The sequence below is a fragment of the Coregonus lavaretus genome, assembly GCF_964263955.1.
Source record: "Coregonus lavaretus genome assembly, chromosome: 36".
In the NCBI taxonomy this organism is placed as follows: domain Eukaryota; kingdom Metazoa; phylum Chordata; class Actinopteri; order Salmoniformes; family Salmonidae; genus Coregonus; species Coregonus lavaretus.
The window spans coordinates 20877594-20892835 of NC_140023.1; the positions used below are offsets into that span (position 1 = coordinate 20877594).

The window sequence follows — 15242 nt, forward strand, 5'->3', positions numbered from 1 at the left end:
CACACAAAACAGACATATCTGATGCTGAGAGTCAGAGGAGTCAGTGACATAAATGGAGATGCAAAACTATAACTAGAATGACTATCACAGATCATTCCCTAGCCTCTCAATCTCATCCAGAAAGAAGGTCATATCTTGGTAGGAGAGCTGCGGAGAGATGACTATCATGCGGAAGAAGTTGACTCGTCCTCCCTGAGGCTGGTAGCCCACCATCATAGTACCCTGCTTAATCATACGCTCCTTTATCACTGGAGCCACCTGGTGAAGATACAAGATCACAGCATTATGTCAGCCAGACCGACAGAAACTAACAGGTTTAAATGTAGAATATGTCCTAGAAATTGAGTTAAAACATATAACTGGCATCATAGTAAACAACTTGACACACACCAACCTTTGACAATCTGTCCTGGTAGTCTGGACTGTTCTCCTTTCCCCTCAGACTGGGTGGTATGAACCAGAAACACACGTTCACAAACTCAGGCTGTTTTACAGGAGAAACCCAGAAGACAGGTGAGATGAAAATGGGAGAAGAAAATGTTTTGTATCTATTTGATGAAACAATGACTTACCTTCCCTATAAGTTCAAAGCCCTCTCTTTTCTTCATCTTCTCTACCAGATATCTACGAGTGGGACAGTCAACACACAGATCTTTGTTCCATAATATTTGAAACGTCTTTAATTGACATAGATATTAACATCTTTAAATGAGAGCTCTGAAGTCTTTTAAGTGAGGAGCTTGACTAGTCAGAATTACAGCTGTAGGTTCTGTGAATGTCCCAGCTAACACATAATGTTCTGAGAACCATATGTTTCTTAGAGCTTGGTGAGAGTGTGGTTATCCTATGGCCCTCAAACTCATCTTTGGACCTAGAAGCCAGGTCCACTGCATTTTTTCATTGTTCCCCTCTAATCAGGGACTGATTTATACCTGGGACACCAGGTTTGTGCATTTTAGTTATCAGGTAGAACAGAGATCCAGCAGGCTCCGGACCTTGTAAGGTAAGAGTTGAATAACCCTGTCCTATGATTATTTTGCGTACAACCTTCCCACAATGTTCTGGGAATGGTGCAGGATAGTTGCTTGGCTTTAGAACATTCTCAGCACATTTTAAGATACTAATTCCATGGCTAGAGAACAGAATAAAATAAATACATTTGTTTGCATGATTAATGCCTAAACCAATGAATTGCCATGTGTCCTATCTGTGCTTGGAGTTCAAAACAGTTCATCTAAGCTAGCAGTGTTATTCAAAGTCTTATTGAAACATGTTCTCAGAATGTTATTTAATTACCTTCAAATAACCTATCATTTTTGTTCTAAGAACGTTAATAAAACCTCCCAGGAAAACTTTAAGGGAACCATTGTAAAACATTCTCAGAACCTCCCTGCAACCAAAACATTTACATTCCCCGAAATAGGCAACATTTTCACTTCCTTTCTCAGAAAGTTTAAAGAACCTTTCAATTTTACCAATCAGGAAACATATGGCTTTGTTCCCAGATCCAATGGGAAAGCAAGAATGTACGTTCCCACAACTTCCAAGGAACCAAATGTGCTAGCTGGGATTTATGTTTGTACCTTGTATGAGCGAAAGCCCTGTCCACACGCTCTTCCAAGCCTTGTGACCCCACAGCTTTCCACATCAACCACAGCTTCAGGCAGTCAACCTTACGGCCGCACTGTATGGACTTGTCCCCTGTGTCCAGACTCATGTCATAGAACTTGTCCTGCTGGAAGAGATACGTTGCATCTGCACTGTGGCAACGTTTCAACAGGTCCTGTGGAAAAGGGGAAGAAATCAAGAATTGCTGAGATTTCGCTCAAGAATGGCAACAGACAGGTCATAACGGCAAGGAAGACCACAACAAGGACCTTAAAAATGTGTATATAAGAGCATTGATTCAAATGGCAGGACTCTTATTTTGGCATAGCATAATGATGAAGAGGAGTCTAATGACAATGTTTTGCAGTCGTTCTTGAATTGCGGTGGCATTTGGGCATGGAATTTTGGAAACAAAATAACTTCATATTCCTGGATTTGTATTTATTGAAATGTATTTGGATACATCTTCCCATTCTAAATCAAATAATATGGGAGCTTATGACTTTAAATATTATTATTTAAATCATTTTTACCATTATGATAACATTTTGCCACCAGTAGGAAACACCAATAATGGTAACACCAATTACACATTTTAGGTAATTGAGGATTTTGGAGATCACAGATGCTCAAATCTAAAAAACATAATTTATTTAAAGCTGGAATCCATAGCCGTGAAACTGCCATGTTCGTTTGCGATATTACAACAACAAAGACGTTACTTCAAACAAAGCAGGGAAATATACTTTCTAATCACTCCAAAGCTGGGTGGTTGTTCATTTATAGTCTTACAAAGCTATACATAGTAATCAATATTTTATAAATTTGTTCATTTTACTGTTAATCATAAGAAACTAGATTCTATCCACGTCCTCATTCTCTGTCCAGTTGTCGCGTAGAGATCGCAACATGATGTAAATGTAATTGTATCTGTCTCAATGGCACTGCCTGTGCACTCACAAACACCATAATTAAGTGATAATGCCCGAGAAGCTTTATCACTTAATTATGGTGTCTGTGAGCGCACAGGCATTATCACTTTTATACAACGGGTTACCAACATATTAAAATAATGATTGACATTTTAATTAAACATTTTATTTTGATTATTTTATTCATACTATATCATCCTTCCACAAGATATATTCCAGACACAAATCTAGGGTTGCCACCCAAGCCGGCTGGTCGTTCGTTCTATCGGATCGGTTGCCAGAGATGTGACCCAGTCTTTTTGTTCTTTATCTATGGACGCAACCCAGTCGTTCGTTCTAAATGTTCCATTGCCATACTGGCTGGCAACGTACTTATCCCTTGCTTGCTAGCTAGCTAACTTAGTCACGTCAAAGAGTGCAGCCAGAATAACAGTAGCTGCATTTTCATAACCTGTTTTCTTGTGACATTTATTTGGATACATCCATAACAATGAGCTAATGAGGTGCGATATCACCTGGCATAGAAAATGTTCTCTGTTGTCCGGACACTGTTGTTCAGAGGAGCTAGCCAACAACACAGCTAACACAATTACTTCAAACTAAAACTGGAAAGACTGCAAACTAGCTGCACTTCGTTTCGTTTTACCTTTTTTCAATTGACATTTCTTAATTTATATCCATAAAAAGTATGCCAGCTGGTTCATGATTTTGACTGGCTGAGAAATGCTGTCTGTCTCTTCCCGACTCCCGAGACGTTCATTACTATGGGACAGCTGGGGATCGAATTTGAATATTGAAACAATGTTGCACATGTCAGAGAGACAGACAGCAAGGTTTATGCAAAACTCCGCAGTTAAAAACTAAACGTTAGTCTAAAAGAAATGTGAGATAATGTCTAGATTATTTTTATAGAGGAGATATATTTGATCAATTACATGGCAGGGCTGATGAGACAGTGGATTGCGCAGTCAGATGGAACAGAGTAAATAGGCATTTTAGCGTCAGATTTAGCCAGTGGTAACTTGTGGAATAGACACCGGCTGGAATGCAGTTTTAACCAATCAGCTTTCAGGATTAGAACCACCCATTGTATAATGGGAAAGATACACCGTTGCGATCTCTATACATCTCTATGCAACAACGGGGCAGAAAATGAAGAAGTGGATAGAATCTCGTTTCTTATGATTAGCAGTAAAATTAACACATTTATAAAACATTGATTACAATGTATAGCTCTGTAAGAATATAAATGACCAACCACCCAGCTTTGGAGTAAGTAGTATCCATGAGTTTGTCTGACTCTGGGTAAGTAGAAAAACAACCTAAATCTCAAAGTATCCCTTTAAATCTGCGGTGCCTGGCCCCCTGCCCCCGCTGTTCCACCAACCACAAGGACACCTGGGACCGGAACATTCCAGGCATTCCTTTGGTTGACTGGTATGCCAGACCCCTTGAAACATTTACATGAACATGCATTTTAGTTGTTTAGCAGACACTCTTATCCAGAGCAACTTACATGCTGACCACACCGCTCGAGTCGCGTGTGCGAGTGTTGCAAAATAAATATACACATATGTTATTCAATCATTGCACCCACACAGCTCACGCGCGTCTGCGTAGCCAGGTGCTAAAATAGAACTTGGTTCTATTTGTGACGCTTGACATGCTGCAAGTCCCGCCTCTCCCATCTCTTCATTGGTTTTTAGGAGCATATACCCATATACGTGGGTGATTGAAAGATGAACTGAGGTCCACACTCCAGTCCAGTTGGTGGTGGGAATGCACCTTAAAGTTGGTTGCAAACCGCCATATAAAGTCCAAAGAAGAAGAAGAAGCCTGAAGGGGAGTTTACTAGAAACGAACTCAGTTTACCCTTTTATCTGTGGAATAATTGTCAGAGTAGAGGACCCTGTGCATTTCAGGTAAAATAACAACCCAATGTTTATATCCCAGGACAAAATAGCAGCAACAGCAAGCTAGCTAGCTAAATTGCCATAAATGTTTAATGCTTTTCGACCTGTCCCCAAATTAATATAGTTGGTTCAGAGTTCGTTTTGATATTTCAACCTGCGTGTCCTGATCGTGTCTGGTGTGGGTGGACAAAATCAACATGCGCGGAGAGCGGTCTGGTCAGCATGTTACGGTCAGCATGTTACAGTAGTAGCAATTAGGATTAAGTACCTTGCTCACGGGAATATATACAGATTTTTCACGTAGTCGGCTCTGGGATTTCGAACCTGCGACCTTTCACTTACTGGCCCAACGCTCTTATCCGCTAAGCTACCTTCCGAAACCTGGGCACAGGAAAAGTGCATCACAAAATCACAACAAAGGAACGACAACTCAGACACGCATAGCTGTCTATGCGGGTCGCTATATAATAATGAATAATTCTGCTCTTCATTTAAATTGAGTAATACCAATGAGACTTTTTATTTAGACACATCAAATTGTTAGACTGGTTGCCAGTCTTTTCAGTTAACATTCCACTCCTTGTCCTCTGTGTTATTTGACACGTCATGGAGTACCAGGAGTGGGATGTTAGCTAAAAACACTGGCAACCAGGCTACCAAATTATCAATGGAATCTTAAAATTGATGACATACTAAAAGGATGTGATTAGCTAATAATTTTCTTTAATATAGACCCCTACCCGATAACAGTTTGCCACTGGAGGGAATGCTCAAGGTCCTTGTATATCTTTGTAATAAGTGATTTCCAAGGCGGTAACACCAATGACCTAAAACTTAGGGACACATATTTGTAAAAAAAAAAAAATGTATTTTAAAAGCCTTTGTTTTTATTTGATGATATATACAATATATTAAAGCTAGTTTATGGTGCCATTGCTAACTACAGTTGCATAATGACTGGAAGTCTACAGGAGCAGCTGACTCAGGGTAAGTAGAAAAAAGGGCTTATTTGCCAAAATGTCCAACTATCCCCTTAAACAATACGTTTTAGAGTATAAAGGAGCTGCTCATGTAGACTTAGTCATTGTAATGTAAAGGACGTCACGCTGTGTAAATGTAATTTGTCAACGTATTGTGACGTGGAATCTACTTGGAAAATACATTGGATTTGAATAAAGTCCACAGGATTATGTCATCATAAACAGAGAATGGCACTAGAAGGATAGCTGCCATTTTACAGGCTCCAAACCAATTCTGCTATTTTCTCTGTATTTTTTTTCCGCAGATCTTAACTAAAGGTTTCCTCCATCGTTTCTTATGGCGGAAAATAGCTTCTAGACATCAGAACAGTGATCTCTAACCTCGATTTGGATGAAGATTTCTACTTCAACGAGTCAGCGGACAGGACATACTGCTCACCCCGGACCAGTCCCTAATCCCAGAGACTCGGAAGAGAAAGAGACAGCGCAAGAGAGGCCGACGAGCGGGCACCCTGACAAAACTACATCGGCGTGTAGATAAAGCGCCTGGACTGGATGAGCTCTGTTAGAGACTATCCTATTAACGGGAACTGAAGAACTGTAATATCCTAGGTTTCTCAGAGTCGTGGCTGAACAACAACATGGATAATATACAGTGCATTCGAAAAGTAGTCAGACCCCTTGACTTTTTCCACATTTTGTTACGTTACAGACTTAGTCTAAAAATGATTAAATCGTTTTTTCCCCCCTCATCGATCTACACACAATACCCCATAATGACAAAACAAAAACATGTTTTTAGACATTTTAGTTAATTGCTAACAAATAAATACTTAAATATCACATTTACATAACTATTCAGACCCTTTACTCAGTACTTTGATGGAGCACCTTTGGCAGCGATTACAGCCTCGAGTCTTCTTGAGTATGACGTTACAAGCTTGGCACACCTGGATTTGGGGAGTTTCTCCAATTCTTCTCTGCAGATCCTCTCAAGCTCTGTCAGGTTGGATTAGGAGCGTCGCTGCACAGCTATTTTCATGTCTCTCAAGAGATGCTAGATCGGGTTCAAGTCCGGGCTCTGGCTGGGCCACTCAAGGCCATTCAGACTTGTCCCGAAGCCACTCCTGCATTGTCTTGGCTGTGTGATTAGGGTCATTGTCCTGTTGGATGGTGAACCTTCACTCCAGTCTGAGGTCCTGAGTACTCTGGAGCAGGTTTTCATCAAGGATCTCTCTGTACTTTGCTCCGTTCATCTTTCCCTCAATCCTGACTAGACTCCCAGTCCCTGCCACTGAAAAACATCTCCACAGCATGGTGCTGCCAACACTATGCTTCACCGTAGGGATGGTGCCAGGTTTCCTCCAGACGTGACGCTTGGCATTCAGGCCAAAGACTTCAATCTTGGTTTCATCAGACCAGAGAATCTTGTTTCTCATGGTCTCAGTCCTTTAGGTGCCTTTTGGCAAACTCCAAGCGGGCTGTCATGTGCCTTTTACTGAGGAGTGGCTTCTGTCTGGCCACTCTACCATAAAAGCCTGATTGGCGGAGCTCTGCAGAGATGGTTGTCCTTCTGGAAGGTTCTCCCATCTCCACTGAGGAACTCTGGAGCTCTATCGGAGTGACCATCGGGTTCTTGGTCACCTTCCTGACTAAGGCCCTTCTCCCCCGATTGCTCAGTTTGGCCAAGCGGCCAGCTCTAGGAAGAGTCTTGGTGGTTCCAAACATCTTCCATTTAAGAATTATGGAGGCCACAGTGTTCTTGGGGACCTTCAATTCTGCAGACATTCTTTGGTACCCTTCACCAGATCTGTGCCTCGACACAATCCTGTCTCGGAGCTCTACGGACAATTCCTACGACCTCATGGCTTGGTTTTTACTCTGACATGCACTGTCATCTGTGGGACCTTAGATAGACAGGTGTGTGCCTTTCCAAATCATGTCCAGTCAATTGAATTTACCACAGGTGGACTCCAATCAAGTTGTAGAAACATTTCAAGGATGATCAATGGAAACAGGATGCACCTGAGCAACATTTCAAGTCTCATAGCAAATGGTCTGAATGTTTTATCATTGACAAATACTTCAATATAAACAAAAACATGTATGAGATGTAACTATTTGTCATTTTAAAGTGTTTTTCGTGGTTGCAAAGGCGAGAGATGCAAATGCCACAGCAATTCAAGAACAACCCTTTGGGTGTGGAATCTGATGAAGCAACCTGGACTCAGGGCTAGACTTAACATATTAAATGTAAATCCGGGATACTCCAATTTGTATGATATGTTACATTTCGTATGGTATGTATTAATTTGTGGATGTCCAGCATCCATTTCGTGTGATATGTTACGAATTACAATTTGTATGATATGTTACAAATTGCAATTCGTACAATATGTTCTGGCTAATGTTAGCTAGGTGGCTATCCCTAATATTAGCTAGGTGGCTAATGTTAGCTAGGCTAGGGGTTAGGGTTAAGCGTTAGGTTAAAGGGTTAAAGTTAGCTAACATGCTAAGTAGTTGCAAAGTAAATTAAAAAGTAGTTTGCTAAAATGCTAAAGTTGTCCATGATGAGATTCAAACTTGAGATGCTCATGTTATACACCTACCCATCCACTCAACTTTTGTTTTGGCCTTAAGTAACCTTCTGTTTTATGTAACCATACCAAACGTAACATATCCTACTAATTTGAGTGTCTCAGATTTACGTTACTATGTTATGTCTAGTCTATGAGACCAGGCTGGGTGAAGGGGTATTGTGTTGTCTTACCGTGGTGTCCTTGAGCAGAATGGCTGAACACTGCAAGCCAGTTAGCATCATCTTGTGTGGATTCCAAGTTACTGAATCGGCTCTGATCACAAACATTCACATCATTACACTCGGGAGTCAAAGTCATATGTTGAGCCTTACGGAAGACTAGCCCAGTCATGTGAGACATCAATACACCTAACCTATACTTTGGTACACACACAGGCTGAATTAAATTTCGGAGCTTTGTTTTTTGCAGCACATTTAGATATTGTGTAACATTTCATTCCAGAAACTACAGTGAGCACCATAATTCATTGGACAGTGACAATGTTTTATTTATTTTGGTTCTGTACTCTAGCACTTTGAGTTTGAAAGGATACAATGACAACGAGGTTGAAGTGCAGACTGTCAGCTTTAATTTGAGGGTATTTTCATACATATCAGATGAACCGTTTAGAAATTATAGAAGCTTTTGTACATGGTCCCCCCCATTTTCGGGCATCAAAAAACATTGGACAGTTTAACATAATGTAGAATAAAGTAATCATTGTTAATATTTGGTCGCATATCCTTTGCATGCAATGACTGCTTGAAGTCTGCGATGCATCGACATCACCAGACGCTGGGTATCTTCCCTGGTGATGCTCTGCCAGGCCTGTACTGCAGCCATCTTCAGTTCCTGCTTGTTTCGGGGACTTATTGCCTTCAGTCTCCTCTTCAGCATGTAAAATGCATGTTCAATTGGATTCAGATCCGGTGATTGACACGGCCAGTCAAGGATTTTCCACTTTTTGGCCATCAAAAACCCCTTCGTTGCTCTAGCAGTATGTTTAGGGTCATTGTCTTGTTGCATGATGAAGTGCCGTCCAATGAGTTTGGAGGCATTTGGTTTTATCTGAGCAGATAAAATATTTCTGTAGACTTCAGAATTCATTGTTCTACTTCTGTCTGCAGTCACATCATCCATGAAGACAAGTGAGCCTGTTCCACTGGCAGCCATACAGGCCCAAGCCATAACACCCCCTCCACCATGTTTCACGGATGAGGTGGTATGCTTTGGATCATGGGCATTTCATTTTTTTCTCCACACTTTCCTCTTTCCTTCACTCTGGTACATGTTAATCTTTGTCTCATCTGTCCACAATACTTTTTTCCAGAACTCTTGGGGCTCTTTTAGGTGCTTTTTAGCAAACTTTAATCTTGCCTTTCTGTTCTTCAGGCTTATCAGTGGTTTGTATCTTGTAGTGTACCCTCTGTAGTCCTGCTGGTGTAGTCTTCTACGTATGGTAGACTTTGACACATCTACACCTGCATCCAAGAGAGTGTTTTTGATCTGTTGGGCTGTTGTCAGGGGTTTTTCTTCACCATAGAGCGTAAACTCCGGTCATCCACTACAGTGGTCTTCCTCGGTCTACCAGGTCTTTTGACATAATTGAGTTCACCGGTTGTTGTTTTTCTTGTTAATGATGAACCAAACTGTTGACTTGGGCATGGCCAGGGTTTTTGCAATGTTCCTGATTGATTGATTTTCATTTCTGAGCCTTATGACGGCCAGCTTCATTTGCATCGACACTGCTGTCTTCCTCATGTTGTCACATCCCAACAACAACCTCCAAAGGCAATAGCAAAGTCTAGAATCAATACTATTCATCAACAGCTCTCATGCATTCACTAACGACACAAATGAATACACCTGCCTAACAACACACTTCTGTGAAGCCAATTTAACAAATACTTGTAGTACCTTAAAATGGGGGGACCATGTACAAAAGGTGCTGTCATTTCTAAACAGTTCATCCAATATGTATGAAAATACCCTCAAATTAAAGCTGACAGTCTGCACTTCACCCTCATTGTCATTGTATCCTTTCAAACTCAAAGTGCTAGAGTACAGAACCAAAATAACAAACATATGGTCACTGTCCAATGAATGGTGCTCACTGTATATTCCTTAGCATGCACCTGACTCCCACCTCTCAATTCCTCTCATGAGATGTCTGTGTTCTTTTGAGAAGAGAACACTCCCTCCCCAGGCTGCCTGTGACAAACCACAAGAAAACACCAATCAGTATTATTCAGCTCAAAATCAATGGGAAATATGTTCACTGTTGAAAAGGATTTAATTAGACGGTGGCTATCTTTGACATTCTTTTGGGAATGGAGTATGAAGTTTGATCTACATAACAGATGTCGCGAATCATCTTGACAGAAGACTACTTTTGTGGTCTGAAAACGTTGGACAAAGTTTGATTCTTGAATGAAAGATCACTTTAAGAAGGACTCACGTCGACATGCATCCACAACCCCTGTCTATCACAGATGTCAGCGATGGGCTCAAGTGGGTCAAAGGCGCCTTGTACCGTCGTTCCTGATGTAGCGTGAACAAAGAATGGTACTGCCCCCTGGTAGGTGAGGAGGGGTAATGAATGATGTCCTTACATCTCTACTTGATGCGTTGTAGTGTGATATGTGCTTTGCCGATAGACTACTAGGAATTGCAAATAAACTACTTGGAATGTTGACGGAGTACTAGGAATTCACCAGATCCTTGTGTAAGATATCACTGATTGTCTATCAGCAATTCCCATTAGTCTAGCGGCAATTCCTAATGTTATCTATATAATTACTGTATACTGTATCACAGCAGATATAATAAAATTGACACAGTAAATTACAAGGTAACCACAGCAAACTTGCTTGAGATTTCGCCAGCTCAATTTTCTCTCTAAGGTCCTCTGTAATCATGCAACCCCTGTAGGACAACAGAGAGCATGTGTTACAATCTGTAAATCATGTATGCCTAGGAATGATAAGAGATGTTAATGAGATGACTTACAAAAGAGTCACAAAGAAAGAAAGGTTCTTATCACTTTACCTATCATCCACGTTGACCATAAACACGTTCTCTGTCCCAATACCCTGAAATGCAGCTGCTTTCATCACAGAGTAATGGCTCTGGAGGAAAGTTTGTGTAGAATGAATTAATATATTAATGAATGAGAAGTTAAATAGTGTATTACTTCTATCATACTGTTTTACCCACCTCTTGAGATGTAAAGACAGCCAGTCGAGGGAGGGCCAACTGTCCCTTTAGTTTAACTTCTGGGAAGGCCCGGTAGCGTGCTAGGTTCATGGCATACATGTTAGACACAGTACCGCCTGGGCAGAAGATGCCATCTCCCTCTGCCCACCCAACTAGAGAACGTAGCTTTGAGAGTACCTCGTCTTCCATCAGGACAAACACTGGTGCTACCTCATAGGTATACCTGTAAAATAAATTGTACAACAGTCCATCCAGCCTCTTTATACCATAACATAATTGATGGTATGTATATATGCGTATATATCAGTGGAGGCTGGTGGGAGGAGCTATAGGAGGATGGGCTCATTGTAATGGCTGGAATGGAATCCATGGAACAGTAACCAAACACATCAAAGACATGGAAACCACATTTTTGACTCCGTTCCATTGATTCCATTGCAGCCATTACAATGAGCCTGTCCTCCTATAGCTCCTCCCACCAGCCTCCACTGATATATATATATAATATATATATATATATATATATATATATATATATATATATATATATTGCTCCCTCCTACTGGCTAGTGTTAAGAGCCTCCGTAAGGAATCGTCCTGTCAAGGCATGGTAGTCCACCCCTGCAAAGAGCTGATTGAAGAACCGTGGATGATCTGGAAAGAGATATACTCTTTACTTTAGTGTATGCATTCTGGACAGTCCCAAGCGATTGCATTGACCAAGAATCGACTGTAACCAGAACCACACTCATCCCCCTCTAAGGTTTCCCTGTGGGGTCGGGGTAGCTCTGGTCCAGGGCCTTAGTGAGGCCAGCAGCAAACCGCCCTAACACCCTGGACCAGAGCTAGGCCCAGGGCGGACTTACGGGTCTTGACACTGTACTTGGCCACGTCCCGTACTCTCTGCAGCAGCTGATGCTGTGGCTCCCCATTCTCTCTCAGCTCCAGATCTAGCAAAGCAGCCAACTCCTCTGGCTCGCGCCACTCACACACCTGTAACCAGGTGTATAACAAGAACAAGAAACCCCTGAAAATACAGCACTGAGTGTGTACCTCTATGGTTTGATTGTGATGCACACAGTCAGGTGTGAAGAAGATATCAGTTAACATAATGGTACAAGCCCAGTGGTTCCTAAAAATGTTTGCTACATTGGACAGGTATCTGTCACTCAAGACTTACCAAAAGGCTTGTGCAGCAAAACATCTAACAATATATGACACAGTGCAGAGAACAGTCATGTTAGGCTAGAGACAGTCAACAGTTTGATGTAGGGATGTGAGACCTTCTCGTTGACGTCTATGCCCTTACATAGCACCTCCTCAAGAATCACTTTAAAAGCCTCGGTCAGGAAGAGCTGGCCCTCTCTGTGGTCCAGAAGAGGTTCATTCAGGTGCTGCTGACCATAGGGTTGAGAAGGTCCTGTAGTTGTCACATTGTCTAATGAGGTAAAAGCAGAGGGTTGAATAGAGTCATGGTAATCTGATCATAAAGTCGATCATTACAATCACCAACGAGTTCTTTGCATGGTTTAGATCTTTATACAATACCAATTCATGGTATTGTAGATATCTATTCACAGGTTGAGAACCCTGGAAAGTGCACGCTCCTCCATCAGATAACACAAAAACATTAAAAATCACCTTGCTCTGAAACAACACTCTGATTACTCCACCAGTCAAGAAAGGAAGACCATCCCACGTTCCAGAATCTAGGTAGTTGAGTCATGACTGAAAACCACACTCTGCAAATAAGACCAAACAATTGAGCAAATGCATCCCTTAACAATTTCACATTTCTAAAGGGGTAATTTACACTACATACATTTACTAGAGTTTTTAATACCCGCGTATACACATATTACTGTAGTGTACATTTTTCATGTCTCGTATGTCACCTTCATAGGGAGTGTGCAAGACCCCCATCCGAGCAGTAGAATTTATAATTGTCTCAAGCAAAATGCTCATAAAGTAAAAATCTTAATAGGAGAGGAATCTTTTTAGAATGTATAGACATTTTACATATATTTGAATCTTGTTTTATTTAATTTTTACCTGAAATTGCAGTAATAGCCTGTTAAATGTTTTAATTGTTGCAGTAGCTTAAAAATAAAAAATGGAATCTCAAAAGCAGTCAGAATGGTCATTTCAATGGAACAGCATCAGCAAGCAGGTTCAACTCCCCAGTGAATTAAACATTTTCAGTCACTTTCATCTCATCTAGTGATTTACATGATGTTGATCAAATTAAGCCTGTTTTATTCTAAGGTCACTTTTATATGCTAAAGTTGTAATGTAAAAGCTGTTTAGCTATGGTTCAGCTGGTAGCTAACGTTAGCATTCAGCTAATGATCTAGTTGATACATATATACCTCACGTGACCCGTCATATCGCTGAGTCTACCTTTAACAAAGTCTATCAAAATATATCTGACTCCATAAAGATAATATAGCAATGTGCAAGAAAGTATTGTTGAGTTACAGGAATGGACTATCAAGAAAGGTCTGAGAATTGCAGTCTGGGTACCATTCTGTTTAGCTATCATTCCATTTGATAGACAATTCTATCAAAGGCAAATATTTAAATACATTGTAAAATGTATGAATTCACATACAAGGCAATCTGTGCAAATCTCAGAAACTAAAATCACTATGAACATACAGTAACATAGCTAGCATCACGCTTACAGTATGAAGTCCACAGTACTGTGGTGAAGCTATAAAAAAGCTAGCAAGAAATGACGTCACCAAATCATGAACTAATCGCTCTCACCTGTGCCTGCTTGTGAACTGTGGCCAGAACCGTGGAGAAACTTTTATAAGGCAGAGCCGAGAGCGGAAGCAGGTGATTGTGGGGAGATGGTGCTTTTATGAACATTGGGCAACGTTGCCCTTGCAAGTATCTTTATTGCACTCTCTCAAATGGTGGGAGAGTGTCGTTTGCAGCTGTGTAGGGCCGCCGCCAACGAAGACAGGGAGGTAAATTGGGAGCGAGATAAGATAAGGTTATTATAGTTGTGTTTTTCCATTCATTTTTTATTACTATTCTGGGTTTTTTGTAAGTTTTTTTATTCACTTTAGTTTCAGTTAGTTTTCAGACCTAATTTGCTATTTCTAATTTAGTTTAGTTTTATTTAAAAAATATATTTCGTTTTTATATTATTTAGTTATGTCATTTTTGTGTTAGAGACAGAAAGTAGGAAAACATACAGATTGTAGCTTTAGAGGTAGCCTACAATCTAAATGTTTCATTAGGCTACGCATTTTATTAGGCTACCCATTGATTATTGAAGAATAGCATCATAACTTATAAATGCCTCATAAGCTTTAGCACAACTGTCTTTCTCGATCACAACCCCAAAAAATGGACACTGAACATAATTTCTTGGTTTTTATTTTAGTTTGTTTTGCAGCGAAAGATGGTTTCAGTATTTCTACTTTCTCAAACAGATCTGTTAATGTTTTTATTTCAGTTTAAATTGTTTTTTCATGGCTAGATTTAGTCTGTGTTTTAGTTTACTATAATAACCTTGGTTTCTAGGAATGCTAGCCCTCTCCCCTGTGTTTCTGTGAATACAGCATGCTGCAAATTGTAGCGTGTTCTGAAAGGTGCACACCCACTGGGCACAGCCGTCAGTTCAACGTCTAGTTTTGATTTACATTTGGTTGAGTTGTCAACTATTGTGAATTCAACATGAAATCAACAAAAAAAATGTCACCATGTCATTCGAATGAGGTTAAAAGTTAGGTTTTTAAAAATTATTAAATGCCCTTACGTTGATTACATTTTGGAAATCCAATGTGTTTTCCACATTAATTTAACGTCATCACATAGATTTTTTGTGTTTGAAATTACGTGGAAACAACATTGATTCAACCAGTTTTTGCCCAGTGGGCATGCTCAGACCCCCACAGGAGTGTCTCGTTGGCTGGGCAAGCGTTTTTAAATGCAACATTTAAATGTTTAGTATAATGTCTGTGTCTTATTGTTTTGGCCTAGTCTTGTTTAATGTGGCTA

General features: G+C 40.5%; 1 protein-coding gene across 1 annotated transcript; it reads right to left on the bottom strand.

Annotated features, from left to right (window-relative positions):
* LOC311110791 (cysteine sulfinic acid decarboxylase-like) lies at positions 1–12954 on the bottom strand (the record flags this gene model as incomplete). Its single annotated transcript, XM_084153356.1, has 14 exons — positions 1–258; positions 395–484; positions 573–624; positions 1584–1783; positions 8204–8285; positions 10159–10223; positions 10471–10580; positions 10861–10937; positions 11061–11140; positions 11229–11451; positions 11792–11882; positions 12095–12221; positions 12512–12666; positions 12870–12954. 14 exons carry the CDS (start codon positions 12952–12954, stop codon positions 85–87), a joined length of 1611 nt encoding a protein of 536 aa, XP_084009482.1. The 3' UTR covers positions 1–84.
* Positions 12955–15242: the final 2288 nt, after the last annotated feature.